The 27,534-nt window shown below is 39.6% G+C and overlaps 3 protein-coding genes across 10 annotated transcripts in view; 1 reads left to right on the top strand and 2 right to left on the bottom strand.

The window, feature by feature from the left end:
• The first annotated feature begins 239 nt into the window (after positions 1-239).
• Positions 240-1,539, top strand: LOC129765953 (pre-mRNA-splicing factor ISY1 homolog). Its single transcript, XM_055766660.1, has 4 exons — positions 240-361; positions 439-461; positions 538-698; positions 761-1,539. The coding sequence occupies exons 1-4, from the start codon at positions 359-361 to the stop codon at positions 1,390-1,392; spliced, it is 819 nt and encodes a 272-aa protein (XP_055622635.1). The 5' UTR covers positions 240-358; the 3' UTR covers positions 1,393-1,539.
• Positions 1,493-14,136, bottom strand: LOC129765296 (uncharacterized). The gene is made up of 6 exons (XM_055765875.1): positions 13,719-14,136; positions 13,136-13,633; positions 12,779-13,068; positions 12,577-12,715; positions 1,935-2,042; positions 1,493-1,866 (listed from the first exon to the last, which is right to left on the bottom strand). Exons 1-6 carry the CDS (start codon positions 13,770-13,772, stop codon positions 1,777-1,779), a joined length of 1,179 nt encoding a protein of 392 aa, XP_055621850.1. The 5' UTR covers positions 13,773-14,136; the 3' UTR covers positions 1,493-1,776.
• Positions 14,137-19,301: 5,165 nt separating this feature from the next.
• The window catches only part of LOC129761479 (serine/threonine-protein phosphatase 4 regulatory subunit 3), a 36,104-nt gene continuing 27,871 nt past the window's right edge, over positions 19,302-27,534 (bottom strand). For all 8 annotated transcript variants that reach the window (XM_055759417.1, XM_055762541.1, XM_055761747.1 and 5 more), the window contains exons 9-10: positions 21,227-22,185; positions 19,302-21,161 (exon numbers count right to left, since the gene is read on the bottom strand). In XM_055759417.1, coding sequence (XP_055615392.1) covers positions 21,075-21,161; positions 21,227-22,185 — 1,046 coding nt within the window. In that variant the 3' untranslated portion in view covers positions 19,302-21,074. The remainder of the gene's footprint in view (positions 21,162-21,226; positions 22,186-27,534) is intronic.

Below are 27,534 nucleotides of genomic sequence, written 5' to 3'. Positions count from 1 at the left end.
AACGGTTAGTGAGTAAACCGTTCATCAAAGTGAACTGTTTTGCCCATCTCTATACAAGTGTGTTCCAAAAAAACTGCCATAAACTACTTTTCAATGAAGAGGATTCGCTGTTGGGAATACTTACCCAGAGATGCGACCCGTGCAGCTACGAATAATGAAATGAATAAAAAAAACTAGAGGAGCATCCCTATAAGCCTATAAAATCACAACCCTACGCAAGCAGCAGATGACAGTTCTCACGCGTTTGTCGTTTGGTCGAGTTCCCAAATTCTGTTTACAAACGAGCGTTTCTGTGTACATTTTGTCTGTATCGCATGTACTATTTCTATTTTCCAGTTTATTTTAGTATTCAATCAAAATGGTAAGTTTATCTCCAACCCTCGTTTTCTATTTTAACATTCTAACTGAGTATCCTATTTTTTCACCCTCAAATTTCAGGCGCGCAATGCTGAAAAGGCAATGTAAGTAATGAAAAATCTGAGAGCCATTCCATCCACAGTAATTCAATTTCTCTGTTTACATACAAACGCGATGCAGGACAACCTTGGCCCGCTGGCGAGCCGCAAAGGAAGCGGAAACCGGCAAAAACGAACGCCGTCCCTATCTGGCATCGGAATGTCGCGATTTGTCCAAATGCGAGAAGTGGCGGCTCGAGATTATTCGGGAAATATCCAAGAAAGTGGCACAGATTCAGAATGGTGGGTACTTTTGTCTGTGTTTGATCTATCTAGAGAATCTCTTTTTTTTTGTATCTAAACAGCCGGCTTGGGTGAATTCCGGATTCGTGATTTGAATGACGAAATCAACAAGTTGCTCCGGGAGAAGCGCCACTGGGAGAATCAAATTTCGGACCTCGGTGGGCCGCACTATCGCCGTTATGGGCCTAAAATGTTCGACGCCGAGGGACGAGAAGTTCCAGGCAACCGGGGTTACAAGTACTTCGGAGCGGCTAAGGATCTGCCAGGTGTACGGGAGCTATTCGAGCAGGAGCCTCCCCCACCGCCGAAAAAAACGAGAGCCGAACTAATGAAGGATATCGATGCGGATTATTACGGATATCGGGATGACGACGATGGGATTCTGCTGCCACTGGAGGAGAAAGCGGAGCGACTTGCAATTCAGACAGCCGTTGAAGAGTGGAAACAAGCACGAGCGAGCGGCGAGGCCAAGGAAGCCGAACCGGAAGAGGAAGATTTGTATGGATCTGACGCGAGAATTGCTTCCGATGCGGAGAAGCAGCAAAAAGCAGACGATCCGATGGGGCTGCTAGGGCCACGTTTCACCGCGCACGTCCCGGTGCCTAGCCAGAAGGACATCGAGTCAGCTCTGTTGCGCAAACGGAAGCTGGAGCTAATGAAAAAGTATGGAATTGAGGACGATGAAGATATGTAACACAAAGGTTCTTTTCATAAAATATTTTTTTGTATATAAGTTGTAAGTTCTGAACGCGCTCCGTTGATGTCCCGAACATTCCATATCAAACTTCCTGTAATAACGGTTTTAATAACACAATGTTGCACAATTTATTTCCCTTAATAATCTTCATTCACAATTTTCCTGGAATATATTAGTTTTTACACGATTAATTTTGGAAAGGATAAAAAATAATACTCCAATGATCCTAGTATTCCTTTGTTCCAAGGAACGCGCGCATCCGCCGCTTGTTTCGTTCGCTTGCAACGTAAAACAACAAAATTTGACTTCCTTCGGGTGAAGATTTCTCGCTGGTTTAACGTCTATCAAACAATCCGTCATTTTGTGAGGCGGTTTCTGGGTCTACTTGCAGCTAGCCAACTGGTCGCTTAGGCTAATCACCTGCTCCGTTAGTACGCTAATTTGTTCCTCATAGTTCAAGCGGGTGCGTGCCTAAAAAACGTTCAGATAAGCAAATTGAGATGTTTAAGTCTTAGAAAAAATGACATAGTGACTCATACCAATTCGTCCTCGATGATTCGATACTGGTGCTGTTCGTTTCGTTTCGCCTCTTCACAGTCTTTCAGTCGATTCTTCACTATGTCTAGATGAGATTGCAGTCTGTGAGACTGGTTTTTGCGGGGTAGATGCCAAAAACAAAATCAATCAATCGGCACACGGAAAATGTTAAATAATTACAAAAATACTCAACCGGTACCGTAACTCCACCTAACTGAGCGCACTTTCGTGTTTTTAGAATAAATACACGAATTGGGTGTGCTTATTATACTGCTGAATAGTTTCGCACAGATTATTATTTTGTCTTTGTTAACTTACTGAGAAAATCGAATTGTACAAAGGGCATGCAGATGACAAGAAAAGGTATTTCGAAACGCTGAGCAGCAAAACATCAAGGAATTCCGGAAAGTACTGCACCATGCACAGCTGTAATTTAATGGTATCGTGAAATGCGTTGGAAAGCATCCAATTTTGCGGAAGGAAGTGGAAGAAAGCATCGTCCAGAGGGTAACCGCGCCATCCAAAGCCTTGTTTCCGATTGATACAAAACGTTTGAAGACATCACACAGTAGGGCGACTCAATACAAAGGCTGGCCAAGCCAAAAAAATGTCGTTAAATGTGATAAAAAACATGGTACAGGTCGGACTTGATTATCCGGAGTATTGATTTTTTTTTCACTCCGGATAGTCGAATCCTCCGGATAATCGAGTCAAAACAATTTTTTTTCTTTATTTGTTTGTTTGTATTTGCATGTATTTTTCGTTTTTTTTGAAAATAAAAGAGGAATTTGATTTTTGATTCATTCCCGTAAAATCAGAAAACACCTTTCTCACATGAAAAAAAAAATTTATCCAGATTCTCTCAGGAGGTGATAGACGATCATATTTGATGAAAAAAAATCCTCCTACGCATATGTTCGAATTTCAACAATGACAGAGTTACAGAACTTTTTTTTTGTTTCGGACTCTGTTGCTTCATACTGGCTCTACATTAAAAAGTACGCTACGGAAGACGATTCCGATGTTTTCATTTGAAAGATGAAAAAAATTAGTACCGGATATAGTAGTGGAATAACTAAATTAGTTAATTTTAATAACATTTTGAAAGTGAAACACTTAAAAGTTAATAATTTTTAATGTGTTATTATGAATTTTATCCTAAAAATTTATATTAAACTAGATTGTTTCTATTAATTAAAATGAAGTTCTTTAACCGCTCCACAATTTGTTCTTTGACGCACAACTTCTATCTTCCTTAATTTGGCTGCAATATCGATATAAACAATTCCTGGTGAAAATTCAAGCAAAATCTTCAAAAATCACTATTTTTACCGCACTGTACATGTAATAGCCACTAAAACTTCACCTTAACGTTGAAAGGTTACATTTCTTCATGAAATAAGCCATATTTGAAATAAAAAAAAACTGAATATAATCGAGTCCAAAATTGTATATAATCGAATCATATATAATCGAGTCCGACCTGTACTGTATTCTATTAGTCAAATCATTTCATTTGATACCAATATTGAGGGGATTGCAAAAAATACATAGTCGACCATTTTGTGGCGGCGACCTTTTCGAATTTATGTTGTTCATAGTGTAGTGTATTATCCAAATCAAGATCATGAAATACGCAGTTTTATAATGACAGTAGAATTAAAAATTGTTCCAAATTTCAGATCAATCATTCAACAGGAACGGAGTCAATTTTCTATTAATGTGAGACAACCCAACAAACATTCAAACATACAGAAAAAAAGGGGCTGAATGAAACCATTCAAAAAGTAATTAGTTGTTTGGGGACTGTGACCATCTTGACATTGGATTTTTCATTATCTGCTATGTTCTACTAGTCGAGAACTTCCTTTTGATATATTTTTGGGCATTATTCATAAATAACTGTTCTACTAGTCAAGCCTTTTCATTTGATACCCATATTGATGGGATTCTGAGAAAATAGGTAATCCGCCATACTGTAGTGGCTGCCATCTTAGATTTGCATTTTTCATAAATAACTTTATTCAACTAGTCAAGCCCTTTCATTTGATACCCAAATTGATGGGGTTGTGGAAAAAATATATTAGGCTGTCAAAAAAGTCCTGCGGTATTTCCGCGAGGTGTCGTTGTAAGCGCGTAGTTCTAGTTGTATTCATTGTATCGAGTCATACTATAGCTTGTTGGGAAGGTATTTTTGCGCTATAATATAGTCCTTGACAGTGTTTTGTTTGGTTAAGTCGTTTGTGAGTTATAGTGTCGCAAATATGGAGCAAAATAAAGAGAAAATCCGACATATTTTACAGTACTACTATGACAAAGGCAAAAATGCATCTCAAGCTGCCAATAAAATTTGTGCAGTTTATGGACCCGATACAGTTTTTATTTCCACCGCACAACGATGGTTTCAACGTTTTCGTTCTGGTGTAGAGGTCGTCGAAGATGCGCCACGCTCCGGAAGGCCTGTCGTCGAAAATTGCGACAAAATCGCTGAATCAGCCGAGAAAGACCGGCATAGTAGCAGCCGCAGCATCGGCCAAGAGCTGGGGATAAGTCATCAAACCGTTATTAACCATTTGAAGAAGCTTGAATTCACAAAAAAGCTTGATGTATGGGTGCCACACACGTTGACGCATAAAAACATCTTTGACCGTATCGACGCATGTGAATCGCTGCTGAATCGCAACAAAATCGACCCGTTTCTGCAGCGGATGGTGACTGGCGATGAAAAGTGGGTCACTTACGACAACGTGAAGCGCAAACGGTCGTGGTCGAAGCCCGCTGAAGCGGCTCAGACGGTGACCAAGCCCTCATTAACGGCCAGGAAGGTTCAGCTGTGTGTTTGGTGGGATTGTCAAGGAATAATCTATTATGAGCTGCTTCCCTATGGCCAAACGCTCAATTCGGATCTGCACTGTGAGCAGCTTGACCGTTTGAAGCAGGCGATTGACCAGAAGCGGCCAGAAATGATCAATAGGAATGATGTTGTTTTCCACCAGGACAACGCCAGGCCACACACTTCTTTGGTGACGCGCCAGAAGCTCCGGGAGCTCGGATGGGAGGTTCTTTTGCATCCGTATAGTCCGGACCTTGCACCAAGTGACTACCACCTGTTTTTGTCCATGGCGAACGAGCTAGGTAGTCAGAAGTTAGCCACAAAAGAGACCTGTGAAAATTGGCTATCCGAGTTTTTTGCCACTAAGGAAGCGAGCTTCTATAACAGGGGTATTATGAAGTTGGAATCTCGTTGGGAACAAGTCATCGAACAAAACGGCGCATATTTGACTTAAAACAGATGATTGTAACTAATTTTATGAACAAATTAAAATTCAAAAAAATACCGCAGGACTTTTTTTACAGCCTAATATATAGAGCAATCTTGCGGTGGCGGCCATTTTGGATTTGCATTTGCAACTGTGTTCTACTAGTCAAGCCCTTTTATTTGGTACCCATATTGATGGGGTTCTGAGAAAATATGAAATCCGCCATTTTGTAGTGGCCGCCATCTTGGATTTGCATTTTTCATAAATAACTGCATTCTACTAGTCAAGCCCTTTCGTTTGATACCCATATTGATGGGGTTCTGAGAAAATATGTAATCCGCCATTTTGTAGTGGCCGCCATCTTGGATTTGTATTTGTCATAAATAACTGTATTCTACTAGTCAAGCCCTTTCTGTTCATACCCATATTAGCTATTCAATACAGAATTATTATACAAATTATTCAAAATTTCCGAAAATCAAAAATAAAATATTCCGGATAATCGAGTCCGACCTGTATTTACATAATTTGGGGATGGTGAACACGAATCTGGAATCCGTTTTTTTATTTGAGGCCGTCCATGAAGCACGTTATCCCTTTTTTGGGATTTTATGGTACCTTTTTCTACGCAGTATTTTTTACATACTTTTTTATATGATTTATGATCTTTGAGCACAAGCAAACTCACTGAAAAAGATCACTTAATTTATGGACGACCCCTCATATCGATCAAATTCTGCTATAAATTTAAAAGTTGTTTTTAAATACAAATTAATACAATACAGTTAATGAAAAAAAAAATCAACACAATAATCTTTTTCTTCTTCGTCTCCATAACTGCCACCAAATTAATAATCATCTTCTCCTGATTCAACAATTGTGTCCTTTGATAGAAATATTGCTTCATCTAGAAGTTTTCTACAATTACTTTTCAAAATATATATTTATTATTGGATCTGTGGTCGTGAGAAGATGATTAGTATTTTCTCGACTTTTTTATGAGTTAAATTTAAAATTCATTATACTTATCAGCGGGGAAAATCTCATTCAGTGCTATTTTCATTACGTTTCGTGATTTCCAACAATTCATTGTTTCATAGATTTGTTGTCTTTCTAATCCGGTTCCTTTGGTTAAAAGAGAATATTGAATTACATGTATCAAACCATGAAGAAACAACTTACTCGACGTTGAATTGTGTGGTACCGCTGAAGTTGAAGGCTCCATAATAAAACTCAACGAAATTATGAATTTGATTTTCTATATATAACTGATATCTATTTCGAACGAATCGTAGAAACATTGACACTGGAATTACACAACGTTGCTAATGAAACTGAAAGATGCAGTACAGCAATCTTCGCTGACTGGTCCTGATTGAACTGGTCTGCTTTTTAACTGGTCCTTGGACAAGTTAAAAAGCAGAATTTCGTAAGCAATTGACGTCATATTCTAACGGAAGATTTGCTATGAGGGGCATACGAATGTAATTTGAAATGTTATGAAAATTGACATTATTTTCGCATCACAAAAGCATTCATTAACATACAGAAAAATAATTTCCTCAATTTATATTTCATACCTGTTGTCGCACTCAATGTGAAACTTCCATTGGAAACCTTTTGTTTATCCAATTTCATTATCGACGCGAATCAAACAATTCATTGAATTTCCCCCCGATTTTATTTGACGTTTTATACGCCGGACCAGTTAAAACGCGAATGTCGATAACTGATCTTCCCTTTTCGCCTAGTTAGCGAATGTTTTGCTGTATTGCACCGAATGCAGTGTTTGGATTTCGATTAATATCGAATGATACACAATGTGTCATGCAAGTAACCTCTCACGAACATATATTCAAATACTAGTGAATACTTGTATGAATGACAGTAATCACTTGTGCCACACTAAATGATTAACCCAAGGGAGGAACGAAGACTGTTTTTTTTTTATCCAGTTCATTTATTTGTAAGGCTCAATCGCATAAGCTTTGCGGAGCCGCTAATTAACGAAGACTGTTGATTGCATATCCGAACTGTACCAAACATCGCACACCATTTTCGAAGCCTGCATACAAGTTTGAATCGCATATATCGTCCCGTTCTACTATAGCGAAAACCACTGCACAGACAAGTGTAGAACGGAGGGGGGGGGAGGTCTCCGTACCCACATTGGTTGCGCGTTCGCTTACTAAGCGATCGATCGTGAGTTAAAAACTCAGGGCCCTCATCGACCATCTTTGTGTTGTTACAGAATAACTACGTCCACGCAACACTCATCAGCGATGGAGATCAATCCACGGTCGAAATAAGATCGATTCATCCATACAACTGCCCTGCTCTGCAAGACACATCGGGCTGCTGTTCTATTAATAACTCAACAATGATCAATCAACTGTCTCCGCTGTCCGGTGGTCTAACTAGATAGTGGAAGATCAGAAGGAATACTCTTACGCCGAAGAATGGCAACTGTGTAATGTGCTAATTATAGAAATGATAAACATGTGACATGTACACGATTGATATTCGGCTCTGATACAGTTAAAATGCTAATGAGCCTAAAATAAACAAATGGGATAAAAGAAAAAAAAAAAAAGTGGCGCAAGTGATACAAGAAAAACTACGTCATCATTCGGTCACCATTTGCGGAGAGCAGCGGATGGGAAAAGAGCTAAAACGAGTTTTTGTTTCTCACTGGAGCGGTGTTGCTAGTAAAACTATGCGGTCTATATGAACATATGTATTTCAAGGGATAGCAGCTTTAAAAATGAAAAATATAATCTGACTACCCTTCCCTTAGCCTCTATCGAGCTAAATAATCATATAGTTTGCACTCTCTGAGACTTAAGAATTAGAATCTGCTATATTAGTTGAATACGAACCAATTGCTTTGCGTAGTCCGTATGATCCTGCTGTTTCATGATGCATGGAGAGGTTCGATATGTATATGTTAGAGGTAAATAAGAAAATAAACTTTCTCCACAGAAAGCGTACATCACGGTTTTGCTTGCGTGCTGGTGTATCATGAAGTGCGAACTGATGCAGAGTTGTCGTGATTTATAGCACGTAACAACAAAAGAATGCCGCTAGAGGAAATGATTCCTGTAAGATCATATTTGAATGAACGAAAGCGACTGAAAACAGTGAATGGATCAATTGGCAAACACTCACGAGTGTTCCTTGTTTTTTTTTTCTCATGCAACGAACTGAGTGCTTTACTTCTGTTTGCAAAGGAGTACGAAGTCAACCTGCAAACAGACTATTGTTCAATCAGTTTGTGTGATAGCAAATCATGTTCAACAATTGAAAAGGGCTGAATGTTTTCAATAGATATTGTTTTTAATATGCTCTGAGTGATAAATTGGTTACATAAAGGGTGTGTCACATCAAATTGCATCACGGAAAAAACGCTGTAGAAATTTATTTTTTAGGAATTATATCTTCAGCTTTGGTTTTATAATCAGATAAGAGTGTATAGATCACGTTGGCCATGCTTCACTGTCAATTTTTCGTAAATTTGGAAAAATGTCGTCGAACGAAAAAGAGCGTCGTGAATTAATCTTGTACACTCATTTCGAGAATCCGGAGTTGTCACATCGGGACATCGGTAAGATGCTAGGAATCGTCCAATCCACGGTCAGCAGAGTACTAAAACGATACTTCGAGAACCTAACCATCGACCAGAAGGTGAAGAACGGCAAATATGGATGCTCCGTCAGTGAAAAAGATCACAAGCGCGTAGTTAAGCAGTTTAGACGTGATCCGAGAAGTTCGGTCCGGGATGTCGCCAATAAGCTGAATTTGTCAAGTTCATTCGTCCAGCGGACCAAGCAGCGGGAGGGCCTGCGTACATACAAGGTTCAGAAGGCTCCTAACCGCGACGAAAAGCAAAACATGGTGGGGAAGACGCGAGCCCGGAAGCTGTACACCGAAATGCTGACGAAGCCGCATTGCCTGGTAATGGACGACGAAACCTACGTCAAAGTGGACTTTCGTCAGCTGCCGGGCCTGTTGTTCTTCTCCGCAGAGGACAAATTCAGCGTTCCGGAGGAGATTCGCAAGCAGAAAATATCCAAGTTTTCCAAAAAGTACATGGTGTGGCAAGCGATCTGCTCTTGCGGAAAGCGGAGCGCCCCCTTCGTGATGACCGGCACGGTAAACGGGCAGGTTTACCTTAAGGAGTGCCTACAGAAGCGCTTACTACCACTATTGAAGCAGCACGAGAGCCCGACCATCTTCTAGCCGGATCTCGCTTCGTGCCACTATTCAAATGACGTGTTGGAGTGGTACGAAGCCAACGGGGTCACCTTCGTGCCAAAGGAAATGAACCCGCCCAACGCGCCGGAGCTTCGCCCAATAGAGAAATATTGGGCGATTATGAAGCAGGTCCTCCGGAAGAACCCAAAAGTTGTCAAATCGGAGGCGGACTTCAAGAGAAAATGGATTTCTGTTCAAAAAAAACTACAACCTGACGTTGTACAGAACCTTATGGACGGGGTAAAGAGGAAGGTGCGAGCATACGGGCTTGGGCTCGAAGTATGATTAAAAAGAAAATGCCAAAAGTTGTTTAATAGTTTTTATTTTACTGTCTAAAATTTTCAAAAGGATCGGTCTACTGGGCGAATTTCTACAGCGTTTTTTCCGTGATGCAATTTGATGTGACACACCCTTTATGATTTTGATTTCATAAATATTTTTTCACTCTACCCTACTTTTATTCCTTTTTTAATCACGCCTTTTTTATAACTTTTCAATGATAAATTTTGTGATGCTTAGCCCAAATTTGTACTTCATCCTCTACAGATCACTGTGGTACGAGAATTCTCATTAATGGATTATTATGATTTTCATTTAATTGGATCCTAGATAAAATTGAAATATAAAAAAATGCAGTGAAAAAAACTTGCTATCGCTTTTTCACTAAAACGACAATTCGCGCAGTTTTGCGCAGGAAAAAATGAAAGATCTCGAATGGATAGAACTCGAACATTTTTTAATAGATCGGAAAGATGTTTGCTTCAATTGATAGGAAATATTTCTACGCGTCTAAAATGTGTTTTTTCATGAGTTGAACAATTGAATAACTGTAAAATGTCAAGCGTTATCTAAACGCCCTAACTACCAAGTTTTGATTGGCTCGATCTAAGGTTTCCCCAACACAGACCTCAAAATCAATGTACCTGTGGGAATCCGTTTTGCAAATATACATGCATATAGGGGGTACTTTTGTTTCCACCGAGCTGTATTTCGCTAACACGGACTTCAAAATGAAAGTGCCTAGGGGAATCCGCTTTGCAAATATATGCAAGCTGTAAATACTTTTGTGCAGACCGGATTATGTTTCCCTAAAACGTACTTGCACAAAATTGAAAGCTTATATTATTACCTAAATTTTGAAAGTAGTCACAACCGTGGAAAACTGCGGGAACAAAACTTTTACAACATCTAATGGAAGAGATTTTTTTGAATAGTTTTTCGAACAACTTTTTCTTTGATGCCAACAAAATCCAAGCTATCATTGAAGCTGCAAAGCGTTTCAAAGTAATGTAATGTTCTCTCAAAAAATTGTCTAAGGGGAAGGTTTTCGTGATAGTTTGAGACCCCTCCCCCCTCTGTAAATGGGGCTGCCATACAAATTAAACACAAATTTCTACATTACTCGGGAATTAATCACCAAATTTTGCATGTGAAGGTTTTAGGGTGCAAAAAATGTTTCTATGATGGTTAGACTCTCCATCCCCCTCTCTAAAGGGGGGCAGCTATACAAACGAAACACAAACTTCTGCATAACTCGAGAACTATTCAAGCACAATTTGGGATGTGAGGGTTTTTGGGTATGAGAAATGTTCCTATGATGGTATGATACCCCTCCAAACATGACAATTGAAAATTTTCAAAAAACTCTGAAGGAAAAAGGGAAAATTCGGAAATTTTAATTCTCATATGTTCTACAACTACATAGTAACAAGTGCTGTTAGTCCATTTGATGTTTGCGCTAGCAAAATTGATCTTTGTTCGAAACTGGAAATGGATTTCAATGTGATGAAACGCACTCCTATACCTTCTTCTATCGATACCAAAAAAAAAGGATCGCCGGATGTGTTGATAAGAGCAGAACTCGAGGAAGGAATTGTCCGATTTAGGGCTGTCTTTATTCTATAACATTTTCTGTATAAAACATTTATTCCATGTAACGGAGAAACATGTTATTTGCAAGGGGTTGAAAAAGTGGTTGAATACCATACAAATGAAGCATTTATATCTGCATAACTCAAGAACTTATCAAGCAAACAGAACCAAATTTGGCATGTGGAGGTTTTGGTATGATGGTATGGTATGGCATCCCTCCCTTCTCTGGAATGGAGAGTGGGTTCCATAAAAATAATACACATATTTCAACCAAACATGATAATTGAAAATTTCCGGAATACTCTGAAGGTAATGGAAAAATTTGAAAAATTCAATTCGCATGTGTTTCACAATTACATATTGACAAGCGTTGTTAGTCCATTTGATGTTTGCGGCAACGAAATTGATCTTCGCTCGAAAGTGGAAATGGATTTTAATGTGATAAAACGCACTCCTATATCGTCTTCTATCTATATAAATAAAAATGGTAAACGTATCTATCGGGCAACATTGAATCTGGAGATGGCCTGCGAAGTGCTACTTACGACAAAGTTTTCCAAAGCACTCCTTGCCAGCTTAAAAACCAAGCAGAGTTAAAACTCGTCCACCGACACCCGTTGTGTTCACTACTGCAGAGTACAAGAAGTATAACAACAATTTGGAAGCTGAAAACAGAATCAGGAACAACAACGATCGCAGAAGAAGATTGTCCGCGAGAAAATAAAACCGATGAATGATAAGCTCAAGGTCCAATCCCAGAAAAAGAGCAAGAAAAAAATGTTACTACATATAACTTGTAATTATAATTATTTTAATAATTTTAACAAATAACGTTTGTCTATTCCATTTTTTTATCAAATCACACCCGCGAATTGTGGGGATTTCTAAGGAACGACTATCTTTTTGTGGGTCATAAATCAAATAAATAATGCAAATATTGGTGATGTTATTCAACAATGTTTGCTAATAAATAAGAAAAATAACATGTTCAACAGCCTAATTTACATTTTATGGGTGCGCAGAATTAGATACACATTATGTTTTCAAAATAAAAATCAAATAGTCTGAAGCATTGTCTGCGGTTCAATTATGAATATTACTACTGCTTCGTGTTATATATATGTACCATCTATATTTTGGTTACAGAATAGTTTAAACTTTGAATGTTCTCACTGCGTAGAATATGGTGGAGTTACGGTACATTTTGCAGGAAAAAAAGTTCAACGATGCGCAGTGTAAATTTTTCATTGACACTTACCTCCAATAAATGCGACGTCAGCTTGGATTCCGCACGGCATTTGTCATGGAAGAGCTCCCCTATACTCTTGCTGAAACGCTCTGTCAGCTTCTGCTCGCGCAATTCATACTCACTTTGTGTCTGATTGTCCTCCAAATTTCTATCAATCACAAACGGATTATGAAAATAATCCTGAAAGAGGAAAAATATATATGACACCTACATATCTACAGCTTCCTGCAGCGGTTCGGTTTTCCTGGCGAAACCCTCCCTGTGACTAGTGGCTTCGATTTTGAGCATCTCGTACTGTGCCCTCCAATGACTCAACTCTTTCTCGAGGAACACTATCCTATCGTCGCAGTGGTGGTTATTGTTCCCCGTATTGTTATTGTGATTTGTGGCAGCAGCAGCAGCAGCAGCAGCCCCAGTAGCCTGACTGGAATTGCTGCTGAAGTGGTTGCTATAGTGGTTATCGATGTCAGCAGAGACGCTGAGACCATCCTCGCTCCCGATCTGAAACAGCAAAACCACAAATGTGTACATCATCCAATACTCGATTCGCATTAACCGCCGTCATTACCGTACTGGCGGCTTCCGAGATCTTCGCTTCCAGTTCCGTGTTGCGCAGCGCAAGAGTTTCCATCTCCTTGCGCAGTTTTTGCTCCACGGCCGCTTGCTGCTGCAGCTCCCGATTGAGACCGTCGAGCCGAAGCTGACACTGATTAACTTCGGAATTTTTATCCTCCAACAGTGTCGCAAGGTGTGCGTTTTCGATTATCTTCTTCTGCAGCTCCTCGGTAATCATCTTCGAATCCGTGGTGTTGGCGGTGAAAATGTTATCATTGCTGGTTTTCGACTTCTGTCCTTTACTGGTAACTTTTTTCAGCTCCTGCTCGAGGTTTTCCTGCAGTGCAGCCACCCGTCGCTCGAGTTGTTTATTCCTAAAGCCAAGGCTGTCCACCTCCTGCTCGGATTTGCGCAAATTTGCCTCCCGCAATCGCAGGGATTCTCTCAACGCTGAATTCTTGTTCTGCTCTTCAATCACTGCCCGCTTCAGGACACTCGCCTGAGCCCGTAGCTGAAAAAATAAACATTAGTTTAGCATGTAAATTGCTGATAAGATAAACTTTCCCACGACGAAGTCAACAAAGGATAGGGCTTACCTTCGAGTATTCCGTCGCAAGCTTCTGATACTTGTTCACGTTATCCGTTTCCATTTTTGGTCACCTTCTATTTGCAAAAGAAACTTTGCGCTGCAGTCACCGTCGCCTCTGCCGCTGCTCAGTTGCACAATTTGATTACGACTTCCGCCCGTCGCTGATTAACGGCACAAAGCATATTGGATTACAAAATGATCGAATTCCTCCACACTAGCCGGCCAGCAAGAGACTCCCCATATACACCGTTAGCCAGTCTTCTTCTACTCTTAGACGCGAATAACGAACCGAAAATCGGTTTTCACTTTTCGGGAAACGATCGCGCAGCGTTGTGGAATCCAAAACAGTTTTGAGGCAGAAGTGCGAGAAAAACGGAGAAACACTTGGGAAAAGTTTTTTTTGTCCTTGCAGCAGCAGAGGTTGACAGCTGTCAATCGGGGGTGGAAATTTGCGATAGCAAGGTTGATTCGTTAGTCGGGTGTGCAAATGCAATACAAATGGTAAAGACAATAACCAGGGACAGACCAATAATATCCTAAATGTGAGACTAGTTCTTCATCGAAAAATTATTTCCTAGTAGATTAAAATAGACATTCCAACTATTATTTGACAAATGTAAAGCGCGATCCAGCAGAATTAATTGTATTGCTGACTATCCAAACGAGCTAACAGTAACCATTCCAAGGTACAGTGCTATTTTGCGTGTTAAAAATTATAACTTCAATATTTTGTAAATAATTGTTAGCCCAAAATGTCGAAATATACAGGAGATATATGGTATGCCACGTTTCTCAACAAAACTATATAAAACGAGTCATTGTTCACTAACTATTTATAAAAGGTCACTCGACCCAATGTGGTAGGAATGGGTATACATGAAACATCGGTAGGTTTAGTGTTAAAACACATTTTCATGAAACCTATCCAATTATTGTTAAAAAACAATATTTTCATTTTACCTCATTATGATTATATGATATCATTATCAATTTTCGTTCATGATGTTTCTACTTGTTGCAAAAAACATGTGAAGAATCTTTTGTGATTCAGAAAAATGATTTTCAACAAATGTAAAGACAAATGTAAAGCGCGATCCAGCAGAATTAATTGTATTGCTGACTATCCAAACGAGCTAACAGTAACCATTCCAAGGTACAGTGCTATTTTGCGTGTTAAAAATTATAACTTCAATATTTTGTAAATAATTGTTAGCCCAAAATGTTGAAATATACAGGAGAAATATGGTATGCCACGTTTCTCAACAAAACTATATAAAACGAGTCATTGTTCACTAACTATTTATAAAAGGTCACTCGACCCAATGTAGTAGGAATGGGTATACATGAAACATCGGTAGGTTTAGTGTTAAAACACATTTTCATGAAACCTATCCAATTATTGTTAAAAAACAATATTTTCATTTTACCTCATTATGATTATATGATATCATTATCAATTTTCGTTCATGATGTTTCTACTTGTTGCAAAAAACATGTGAAGAATCTTTTATGATTCAGAAAAATGATTTTCAATTGTTAGTTTTTATTTTAGAAATTTATTTACCAGATGTGCGAGTTTTTGCCTGGTAAAGATAACATATAATTTTTAGAAGAACATGTGGTAATAATCTGACGGGGCCAGATCTTGAGAACACGGCGCGCGCGATAATGTTTCCCAGATAAGGTTTTATTGCGTCTCACGGCTCCAACGGTGTACGCTGATGCATTGTCATGCTGTGATATCACTCTATTGTGTCTTCGGGCCACTCCGGCCTCCGGTGTTTCCATCAATGCAATGTCTAAATTTATTATTTGGGCCACTCCGGCCGAAACGATTTGGCTTCACAGTGGATTGACCGGCTTTACCAGGTAAAAGGCATATGTTTTGATGCTTAGTGTGTGATTTTGATTTACCTTTGGAGAATCACGAAACCCGATTTGTTTCCGCACGTCTTACCTGTTTGATGGTTGAAGAATCGAAGTCAAAAATAACGCGTGGCGCTACGATGAGCATCGAAAAGTGGCCATTAACATTAACGACAAACACCTAGGGTTCCTTCTGTAATCAGCACATGTCACACTATGTAACCCAAAACGCCGTGTTTTCGGTTGCCCAGTCGGTGAGAACTGAGCTCTGAGGGCAGGTTTTCCCCCAAAACACGATTTGTTTCTTAATTGAAGCTGTGCTACAAGGTGAACTCGAAACATCGCTTGTCCAGAGAACAAGATTGAAACCCGTGAGTACTTGGGCCGATTCCAGCACCACAAATTCAGCAGATTTTCCACACTGGACAAATTAAAAATTTTCTCGTTTACTAGCATGTGCCGTAAATGCCCTACATTCAGAATGTAATTCGACATTTTTAATACGCTGAACAACCATGTTATCACGGCAGTGGAACTCCATACAAATCACTCGTTGATAAGTGTCTCCTTTTTCATCGCTTGTTTACATCGACGAATATATTTTTTTTCACTATGTTTCGTAGGAGAGTTTATGCATACTGACAATTTTTTACGATTTAATGTTTGCTGGGCAAGCCCGAAGGCAGTTTTAAATTGTTAAAATATGAATGAAATTTTTTACTTCATGTTATTCGATTAGTTGAAACATTAGTCTATATAAATTTCGCGATATTACCACTAAAACACAATCTACAATCAGGAATGGCGTATCAGATTACAACTCTTTCGTATCATATGTAAGAGCTTTAACTGACCTAGAATCATATTTCAGATAGCCGCGCGAGATAGCTGCAGCTTGATATCCACCCAGCCGATCCATCCTCCAGTGATCTTTTGGCATAAAGGGTAGATCCTAGGTTCGGCATGAAGACCACATCACCTTCGCAACTTCCGGCAAGCACTTCGTACTGTATATCTCCCAGTTCACCATATGACTCGAAAGAAGAGCGGCTTGGACATTCCCTTCTCGTTTGTTAGAGAATGACCTTCTTCGAGAACTTGATGTGGGTGATATATTCGTCGCCATCGCTTACCTGGGGAACGTGAAGTATTCGGTCCACTGCCATTCGTTGAATTCAAGCATCAAGTACATCTTGTCTTTCATTATGAGCACGAAAAGAAGTTTTTCACCAGTGAAAAAGGAGTTTTTCACTCCTTTCGCCGGATTTCATTATCTTTTGTAGTTTTTTTTCATCGCCATCCGAAATTAGCCCTTTTTTTTATTGCATACGTTAACGCTAAAATCGATGAAAAATGTATTGAAATTTTCAAGCATTCCATTCGATAATTGGAAGAAAATTTTAGAATTTGAATCGTGCTTGCCAGACTTCAATGCTCCGTCTGATTGAGTGATTTTCAGGCGTAAACAAAATCTAAACCACCGAAAAATCACAACTGAGTGCAGCTACTTGTAAGAAATAATACAGATCAGGTTTAATTGCAAGGACACATGTTAAGAGTTTCACGAATAAATGAGACTCTCTAAACTATGGTTTATGTTCACATAACGTATATACATAACGTTGTTTTTTGTGTCCCGCGTTAGACCTCTGACCATCTGGTCACTTTAGTATATACGCATGACAATAGTCGTACTAGATGCATGTATAAGTCGTATATTCATCCAAACCAATTCGCAAGCGAATATCAGGTATGTATATGACCTCCACTTTTGCAACACATAAGTTAGGCGCATCATATACCACCCAAATATGGATTATATAATGCTGTATCTACGCAGGTTATACGATTAAATGTTTGCATCAAAACTAATACTCGTTGGTCACTGCTACCGCTACAAACTGCTGATAATGATATTCGTGGTTATGCTGAAACGGTGGCCTTAGCGTATGAGCTCTGCTTCGAATGTTTTCAGAAGGCAACTGCCAAATTTATTTGATTTTACTGGTGGTAGAATCACAAGGAAAGGGGCTTACGATTCAATGTTTCGTTTAAGTTCAAATTATATTCCGCTGTCACTCTGGTTGCTCCTTTTGGTCGGGACAATTTGAGGAGCACAAATTGGACTGATCAAATCGTGCCACTTATCGCGTTTGGATAATGCTCAACATTTCGCAATTATTCAATTGTTTATCTCAAGATAAATAAAATGTTATTCATTGTGATAGATGCGTAGAAATATTTCCTATTAATTGATGCAAATACCTTTGTGATCTATCAATAAATGCTCGAGTTATAAGCTTTCGGAGTCTTTCATTTTTTCCTACACGTTTAATGTTTAAATTTTCATTTTATTTCGTCAATCTATGTAGACTAATACATTCTTAATACTAACCACCATCCATGGTACAATTCAGTCGAAACTATCGAGAAAAAATCAAGCAACAAAAAAAACTTCTAGTATTGATGTAACCGGTTTCAGTTATCCTACTCATTTTTTTGTGATGATCTCCGCTCCCGCATAGACTAGTCGTCGATGGATCTGGTCATCCATTCAGCAGCAGCTCTATAGCGAAGTTTATCTCCATTTTGTTTTTTTTTTTTTTTATCTGTATTATCGTGACTTTCAACTCATTTGGCTGGTTCGTCACTTTTTTCCATTTTTGGAAGAATGTCGGGAGTGAGAATTGAACTCGTGATCTTTAGCATGAGAGTCATGGATGTTACCACTACGCCAGATCGCCTCCACATCTCCATTTTGTTCAAACCATAGCCAATTTGCCTCGGGCGTTGAAAAGCAAGAGGCAAGTTGAAATAATCAATGTCTCCCGCATAGATCCATCAACTGAAATACATCTAGTCAACATCCAGTAACTACCTGACGTGTTGTTAGAAATAAGAAATGAAAAAAAAAACAAAAACGGTTTAAGCCAATTCGAAGTTCGAATTCAATCTAGCGTATGACCAACAATAAACAATATCAGAGCGCGTTAAGGCGATTCAATCTTCCGATTGGGGCAGTCAGCTGGTGCCTTAAAACGATCTGTATCTAGAAAAAATAATCATGATAAATGAACAGTTTCAGCAATAGTTACAACTTCTGTTCAACTTACCCCCGTGTACCTTATATCAATGGCTTTGTGATTGCTGCGGCTTCAGGGTTCCAATGATATTTCGAACAGTTCTAGAGTACTGAAGCTAGAAGCCAATTTGTTTAAGATTTTTTGTATATTATTTTTTTCGTACACTTTTCCATTTCATTGTCCCTCATGTAAAAAGTTTTTTTTCCTAATTCCCCCATACTTTGTAGTGTCACTTCGGTGAATTAATTTCGCTCACTCATCCGTATGTCCTTTCCTGCTGTTTTACGTTTTGTTCTCTATCAGCATCGAATGTCAACTCTCTTGAATGTTAATACGGAAGGTTCGTTGCGTTACAGGCTTAACAATTGCCGTCCTTCCTGTATCAATAATTAGACTTTTCTTGGGAGCATTCATTGCTCGTGTTTACGTGTCTCTCGGGTATGCCCGGAACGCTGAAACTGCGATTTCAATCACACGCTACACAGATGAGTGCCTTCGATAATGATGTTCACAAAATATCAAAACAACACTTGCGATGCAAACGAGTGCAGGGGTTTTTGACGGTCGGATGCGTTGCGCAAAGGCTGCTTACTTATGTTCAACTTAGAAAAGAACAAAAAAAAATCTCGAACGAAGAGCAATTGGAATTGAGTAAATTTATTGGTCGTCTAATTGATTTCAAAATATACATCTCGCCTTAACGATTATTCGTATAGTGATTTATTTTTTTATTTCCTACGAAAATTTGGCTTAACACTAATTACAGTTAAGGAACTACTATTTACAGCAAATGATGAAAAACTTTTAAACTTCACTGAACTCCAAGTCGGTCTGGGATGGAATGCTTTTTTTTTAACTAACTGAAATGCATCCCATCCAAAAGCTATTGGAAGGATTCAACGCAATTTTTTACCCTAGAACGAGAAAAAGACGAATAAAAAACAACGTTCTATTCGCCTTTTCCCGACACTGGTTCTTGGGTGAAAAATCAGGATGAGGAAAAGCACAAAAAAGAAACCAATAATGTAAGGAGCCTTTACGCACGAAAACACGCTCACCGCCCTCAATAAAGACGACGGAATTTAAGCCACGAAAATGCAAGCCCTGATGTTTCAGTCCCCTTTTGTTATGCTGATTACGAAGAACAGAGAAAACAAAATATCTGACTTTAGTAGTTTCTGCTCGCAGGAAAACTTTTCTCAAAAAACCTGTCCCTAATTTTCATCAATCCTAGAACCACCCCCCCCCCCTCCTCTCTCGAGCAGATTTGTGTCTCAATTTCAAATTTCTAGTACTAAATTTATAACATGGTTTAACGCCAATTACACTTCAATTCGTGTTTGTTTTTGTTTTGTTTTTATAAATACATACGTTCAATGGTTTCTTTTTGCTCGGATCTGATTGATTGTGTTCGTTCAGAGCGCCGCGCATGCGCGCCTAATGTTATTTTTCTGGTTTTTTTTTCTCTTGCCCTTCATATGTATAATATCCCAAAATAATTAAAAGAATTCAGAGCGAACGAAAACGATTGCATGTGTGTGTGTGTTGTCGTTGGCTTGCTAGCACAATAGCAAGTCAATTCACCCACATTTTTACCGGTTGTTTCGCGACAGTATTCCAGGGCAGCTTAATTTGTTTTGCTTTTCTATTTTTTGACGGATTTTCAAAACAACAATACAGTTTCTACAATTTTTGCCTCTCAGATTATTACAAAGTTTGTATCTGCGCAATGTGCTTGTTGTGTCTTCGTTAATTATTTACTCCTAACATGTTCGTTTTCTCTATCTGCCTTTGGAAATTCTGTTAGACCTCACCCCCTCTAGCAGCAGTAGCAATAGTTGTTGTGTTATGTTTTTTTTTGTTTCTCAATAGTGATAGTGATAAGACTTATCAAGACTTATTCGTATTCAGTTTGATGTTTTTGTTCATCTTCTACTCCTTTAAATTACAACGTTAATTATTATCCAATATAATAATTATGAATTTTTGTTTTTTGTTTTGTTCTGTTTCCTATCATCCACTAAGCGCGCATCCTCTTCTTGCGCTAACAAAAAGGAGGGGGAACAAGTGCGCGCTTCGTCGGAAAACAAACTGTATCGGATATTTTTTGTGTTTCCGTTTCCTTTTTAAACTATTATTTTCTTCCTCTGATTCTTTCTCGTTAAATTAGCAAATATTACCTCTAGATACACATGTATTTATAAGAATTATGTATAATTTGTTGTTCCGGTTGTTGTGGTTGTGGTTGTAGCAGCAAGCGAAACGGCTAACGTCATTGACATTTCGTCCTTGTCGTCGGCATCGTGGCAACGAGAATCGACGTGATGATGATGATGTTGATGATGGTGGCTGTTGTGGTTACTATGATTAGGTTGCTGACGATGGCGAAGGGACTGGTGGGCAGCATTACGATGCTATGCCATTCGCGCCTTCTTTTGTGCGGGACTGTCACTGTCATCATCATCCTCCTCATCGGAGTCTCCCTCGTAGTCCACCAGACCCTGTATCAGAAAGAATCAAGATGTTAATCAATTTCGAGAGCATAAATTAGATAAACTTTATTTACCTTCTTTAAGCTGCTCACAACCGTAGTGGCTGGGTTCAAGTGTTCGAGTGTTCCGTCCACGGGTGCAATTACATCCGGTGCCGAATCTACGAGCGTCAGTATCGTGGCAGTGGGCAAAGAGGTTGTTGGTGTTGCCGTCGCTGCCGCTGGAACATCGATATCACCGTTACTATTGGAGGAGGTGTCTCCTAGGACATCACCATCGTTGACGACCGTGAGCCCACTATTATCACTGTTGCAGCTTTGTCTCACACTGGTTGTCTGCTCTGCTAGGGTAGCCGCAGCGGAACATTCCAGTGCTAACCTCTTGGATGCTTCCAAGTCAGCGGAAGCGGTGGATTCGGCGGTGTTGTTGGTGGAGTTTTCTACAATACTACTACTATCACTGTCGCCATTGGCGATCAACTGCGGATCAACAACTGTGGAAGTTAGGGTGGATTTGTCCGGGCAATCGTCTTCTTCCATCGCCAAGCCGCCGCCGCCACCGCCATCAACGCCAGCAGAGGTAATAGTCGAGGTGGAGGAAGCAGGCGAAGTTTCGTGTGACTTCACCGCGGAAAGGTTGACACCACTAGTCGAGTACAGAGACAGACTGCTGCTGTCGGCGACGGCTTCCAGCGAATCGACTTCCACCGCGGGAGTAGTAGAGGAGGACGTTGAATTGACGTTGTCTGCTGAGGTGGTGACGGACGCAGCAGCAGCTGCTGCTGCTGCAGCCGCCGCCGCTGCCGCCGCTAGGGGATGAACGGAAGGCGGTAGTCCTGTCGATGTGGTGGTCGTGCTGTTGTTAGTATTAATATCTATGTTATTGTTATTCAGCGCGGAGTTAGTCTGTAGCTGTGAGAGCGGAGACTGCGATGTGTTCGTATTGCTGCTGCTGTTGTTACTGCTGTACTTGGGACCGTTCACTGAGGCGGCAGTCGGAGACGACTCGGGTGATTTCTTGTCGAAAATTTTTCCTGTGATTGAAATAGAATGGAATGTTACGTTAGTATGCCATAGATTACATGTTGAAAAAGAAAGTGTATTCCAGCGAACTTCTTACCATGTGCATGAGGATTTGCACAAATGATTGAGAGCATTACGCCTTACAATAATTTTATTTCATGTTTGGTGTATCGAATCGCAAGCTACAGCGTTTTTAAGTTATAAACATCACGTTGCAGTATTTGAATCTACATCAATATTCACTCACAGAGGCATTTGAAATGAAGAGCTTTCTTGTAGAAAACATCCAGTACATTGTGGAATCTGTTATTCCGACATTCGTTTCCTTTTTTATTCTTTTATTTATTCTCTCATGACGTTTTTACATTAGGGAGATCTACAGCTTTAGATGGATTTATTCACCCGAAAATATTAGTCCTGCGGTATTTTTTTTTAATTTTCATTTGTTCATAAAATTAGTTACAATCATCTGTTTTAAGTCAAATATGCGCCGTTTTGTTCGAAGACTTGTTCCCAACGAGATGCCAACTTCATAATACCCCTATTATAGAAGCTCGCTTGCTTATTGGCAAAAAAACTCGGATAGCCAATTTTCACAGGCCTCTTTTGTGGCTAACTTCTGACTACCTAGCTCGTTCGCCATGGACAAAAACAGGAGGTAGTCACTTGGTGCAAGGTCCGGACTATACGGCGGATGCAAAAGAACCTCCCATCCGAGCTCCCGGAGCTTCTGGCGCGTCATCAAAGAAGTGTGTGGCCTGGCGTTGTCCTGATGGAAGACAATGCGGCCTCTTTTTATCAAAGATGGCCTCTTCTTCATGAGTGCTACCTTCAAGCGGTCCAGTTGTTGGCAGTACACGTCCGAATTGAACGTTTGGCCATAGAGAAGCAGCTCATATTAGATTATTCCTTGACAATCCCACCAAACACACAGCAGAACCTTCGAAAAAAAATTGTGACCGAAAATCGACTTTTTGGGACTGAGAGGCAATGGAGGTAAAAAGGAAAAATGGAGGTAAAGGAGGAAAAAAAATAATGGAATTTAAAAAACCGACCATGTACATTTTGATTATTGACCCAAAAAAAATTTTCTGAGCAAAATTTCAGCTCAATCGGACATAATTTAGAGGTGCCTCAAAGCGCTCAAATTTTAGGTTTTTTGACCCTCGAAGATCTTCCAAGGGAGGGGTAAACGAATCTTGGAAAATCGATTTTTTTTTCGATGCCAAACGACTTAAAAATGCATGAAACGTCGAGACCTGGTGTCATTTCAAAAAAAAATTTTGACCGAAAATCGACTTTTTTGGGACCAAAAAATCAAAACTTTGAGTGCTTTGAGGCACCCCTAAATCATGTCCGATTGAGCTGAAATTTTGCACAGGTCATTTTTTAGGCCAATAATCAAAATGTACATGGTCAGTTCTTTAAATTCAATAGTTATTTTTTTCCATACCTCCACACCTAAGCCCTAAAAGGTCGATTTCCGGCCAAAAATTTTTTTATTTGAGATGACACCAGATCTCGACGTTTCATGCATTTTTAAGTCATTTGGCACCGGAAAAAGAAACGATTTTCCAAATTTCCTTTACTCCCCTTTGGTAGATTTTCGAGGATGAAAAAACCAAAACTTTGAGAGCTTTGAGACACCCCTAAATCATGTCCGATTGCGGTGAAATTTTGCACAAATCATTTTTTTGGGCCAATAAACAAAATGTACATGGTCGGTTTTTGAAACTCGATGATGAAATTTTTTCCATACATCCATTGCCACCCTAATGCATACGATGCATAGAATAAATTCAGGCTTATGTAAACACTGGTGAGAAATCACTAAAGCTGGAAGCAGTTCTACTTCAGGTGAATAAATTCACCAAAAATATGAATATATTCATTATAAAAGTTCGCGCTAGTGTAAACGGTTGATGCGATTTCTATAAATCTCATGAAATTTCTTCACACGAATATATCACTAGTCTAAACCCACCCTTATTCTATTTTATTCTCTACAGAGTTTCCAGCTCATGCACTCTATGGGTTTCAATTATTTGGGTGTATCAAGTGTGTTTCAGTTAAAATTTGGTCGATTAATTTTATTCACAGCGCCCCTAGTTGCCTCATCGAGAAACTATTGACAGTGTTTTGATTGTTTGTTCAGCAGTGAAAATTTCATCAAGATTGAGGGACACATTTAAAAGTTATCGACGATGGAATGCGAAAGGCGGGAAAAAAATCTGCGCAATCGCGTTAAAAACCTGACGTGGTCAGGAGGAAAGATCGCAAAATTCCTTACATTTCCAAAATCGACTGTCAATACCGTACTCAAACGTTCCGGAGCCCTACGTAAGGGTCTCCGGAACGTTTGATTGGGCTGATCGGGTGAAACCAATCAGACGTAGAGGTGGAACATATTATTACGAGGGAAGGTGATTCGAGCTGTCCACAACAATCCTGGGCTCTCCTTGCGGGATTTGGCGAAAAAGTTCTAGGCGAGCCACAGTACAGTTCGGCGAATTTGTATGCGAAAAGGCTTGCGGTCGTATCATATCAGCAAACAACTCACAAGGACGCTGAAACAAAACCTGGTTGCTAGAACTCGCGCAAGGGAACTGCACGGGCAAGTGTTGACCAAGTACAAAGGATGCATTTCGATAGACGATTAAACATACGTAAAAATGGATTTTGGGCAAATAGCCGATAACAAATATTACCTTGCCAAACGTAAAAGGGGTGTTGCGGATAGCTTCAAATTTGTTTAGGCAGATAAATGAAGTGAAGTTCTGGCCTGACTTGGCAAGCTGCCATTACAGCCGAGTTGTCATCAAGTGGTATAAGGAGAACAAGATTGATTTAATTGCAGTAAATTGAATCCACCGAATTGTCCGGATTTTATTTCCCTCCAGAGATATTGGGTAATTATCGAAGGCAAACTGAAGAAATGTGGCAGAACCATCAACAAACCAGCTCAAATGGAAAAGTGGTGTAACAAATAGCAAATACGGTTACCAGCAGTACTGTGCACAAAACGCAAAGTGATGTCACACGAAAAGTTCTAAAATTCGTCCGAACAGCTGACGAATAATTTTTATATGTTTTTCCCTTAAAGTTCAAAAAGAAACCTATAAAATGACATTGTTCCCTTTTTGTACGTTATTTCTATGCTGAGAAATGTCTTATTTTATGCGACCAAATTTTGACTGAAACAGGCTTTATTTTGATTCTAAATGTACTTGGAGGAGACACATTGCGTAACTGAAACTGGAATGCCAGCAATGATCAACTTTCTCCAAACAATAACCGGAACCTCATTGAGCTGAACAAAACAATGATATTATCAGTATTGGTATATGGCAGCCTTTGCTTCCGATCTGTTGCCAGTTTCCATATCCTCAAATTGGGAGGAATAACACTCCTCCCTCCCCTCCCGGCCACTTGCTCTTCGGCTCACAAAATTATCTTAAAGATTTCTCATCCGTTGCAAAAGCAAGAATTGTTGGTTGATAACTTCGAAAATCTTCTCCAACTAACTCCTCAGGCAAGATTCATGTTGTTATACTGTGAGTAGCTGATTTGTGGGAAGTTATCTCGCCGGATTCATACCAGGTTGCTCGAAGACGGACCAGATTTTTACACTACGGTAAATCCTCCAAAAGTGCCGCAAGATCAGGTCCCTACGCATCACATCTTCGTCGAATTTAAAGCGGCATATTGATACAATCGACTGCCGATAGCTATTGGTAATCATGGACAAACACGACTTTCCTCAAAAGCTTATAAGACTAATTCAGGCAACAATGAACGGTGCACTTTCCTGTTTGCTCTTCAACTTGACGCTGACAGGTGTTGTGCTGAGAGCAAGCTTCAACATACGGAGCACGATTTTTAGTCAGTTTATCTACTTCGTCGGTGACGTGGACATAATCGAAAGAATACAGTAGAACCCCAATTATCCGCGAAATAGTCTGGCTAGGTCACCGCGAATAACGAAAATCGTGGATAACGCGATATACGACTAAAAATAAGGTGTAAATACGAAATAAAGATATTTCAGTATGAAAACTATGTTTTATCAATACAGAAAATATAAAACTATCCTTCTGCAAGTGCGTATACACCAGTTGTCAGATTAAATGAAAGCTATTACCAAAACAAAGGAGCAAGCGCCTACGTCTCACTGACAAATTTTAGGAAGCTCTATAGAATTACTATGGAACTCGCTTTCGCGGATAATCCGCACTGCGGATCATCTGGGCGAGTGCGATGGGTAGGGCATGTTGCAAGATTTCCGGACAGCAGCCTGCAAAGATGGAGTTCACATCGAATCCGGTGGAGATAAGAAAAACAGGAGCCCAGCGAGCGTAATGATTGGACAGGACGGAGCAGAACATGACAAGAGTCGGTGTGGCCCTGAGTTGAAGAACTGCTGCTATGGACCGGGTTTATTGGTGAAACAATGTTATGATCCAATCCCTCATGGGAAGTAGCATAATTTTAAATAAACAAAATCTTACCCATGAAGTGCCTTCACCAGGCATCTCCAACCGAGTTTGCTTCCCGTACTTCTGCAATTCTTCTGTCAATTTTTATCTATCCATGGTTTAATGAATCTATAGAATTGCAGATCATCTAGACTTCGATGTAATCTTTCAGTGAAATATTGCAGGTAAGATCTGATAAAATGTTCTTCACTAACGGTTCATCCATATATGGGTCTATTGGCTTCGTCATTTTCAATGAAAAATCCAGTGCCTCCTTTAAACTAAAGATTCTTGTTCCGTGTATGTCACTGAGCTGGGTTCGATATACTATGCTCGAGGGATCATTGAATTATTGCCCATCGACCATTATTTATGTTGTTATACAGTCTCAGCTCAATTGAGGCTATCCGTTCAATGAAAGTTGACTCATCTTTTTTCCTAACTTTTTTCCTTCTTCCTAACAAGAATAAGACTATTATTGAATATTCTGTTCGAAATGTTATTCAAGTTTGCTATAGCATGGGTTCTCTCCCATTACTCGATTCCGGAAAATTAGAAAGCAGACTTGCAAGCTAAGGTAGGCACTTCAGAAGGCACACTCTTTGAAAGACGAATCACATATAATGATTGTTTTTCCCATTCCTCGTCAGCACACACTCGTAAGTTGGCAGCGCATGTGGAGTGAAGATGAGCTCTGTCGTTGATTACACACGATTATCCCAAAGGTTTCGAAAAGTGTGTGGTTCAAGGGATTGAATGTAGGTCATGATTTCACTCGCTTGATATCTCGGCTTATGTCCAACCACTACATTACAACCTGAAGGCGCATCTTTATCGCGTAGGGCTTGCGGCAAGCAATCTATATAGATTCCACAATTACCGTGA

This window comes from Toxorhynchites rutilus, chromosome 1 (assembly GCF_029784135.1).
Source record: "Toxorhynchites rutilus septentrionalis strain SRP chromosome 1, ASM2978413v1, whole genome shotgun sequence".
NCBI lineage: Eukaryota > Metazoa > Arthropoda > Insecta > Diptera > Culicidae > Toxorhynchites > Toxorhynchites rutilus.
The sequence above is the reverse complement of the archived record's forward strand: the minus strand, read 5'-3'. Positions and strand labels throughout refer to the sequence as shown.

Excerpts from the sequence above, each read along its gene's own strand:
- LOC129765953 (XM_055766660.1), top strand. Across the intron at positions 462-537 it reads CGCAATGCTGAAAAGGCAAT|GACAACCTTGGCCCGCTGGC; the intron begins GTAAGTAATGAA and ends AACGCGATGCAG. Across the intron at positions 699-760 it reads AGTGGCACAGATTCAGAATG|CCGGCTTGGGTGAATTCCGG; the intron begins GTGGGTACTTTT and ends GTATCTAAACAG.
- LOC129765296 (XM_055765875.1), bottom strand. The coding sequence starts at position 13,772 with ATGGAAACGGATAACGTGAACAAGTATCAGAAGCTTGCGACGGAATAC. Across the intron at positions 13,069-13,135 it reads TCTCGGAAGCCGCCAGTACG|ATCGGGAGCGAGGATGGTCT; the intron begins GTAATGACGGCG and ends TTGCTGTTTCAG. Across the intron at positions 1,867-1,934 it reads GAATCATCGAGGACGAATTG|GCACGCACCCGCTTGAACTA; the intron begins GTATGAGTCACT and ends AACGTTTTTTAG.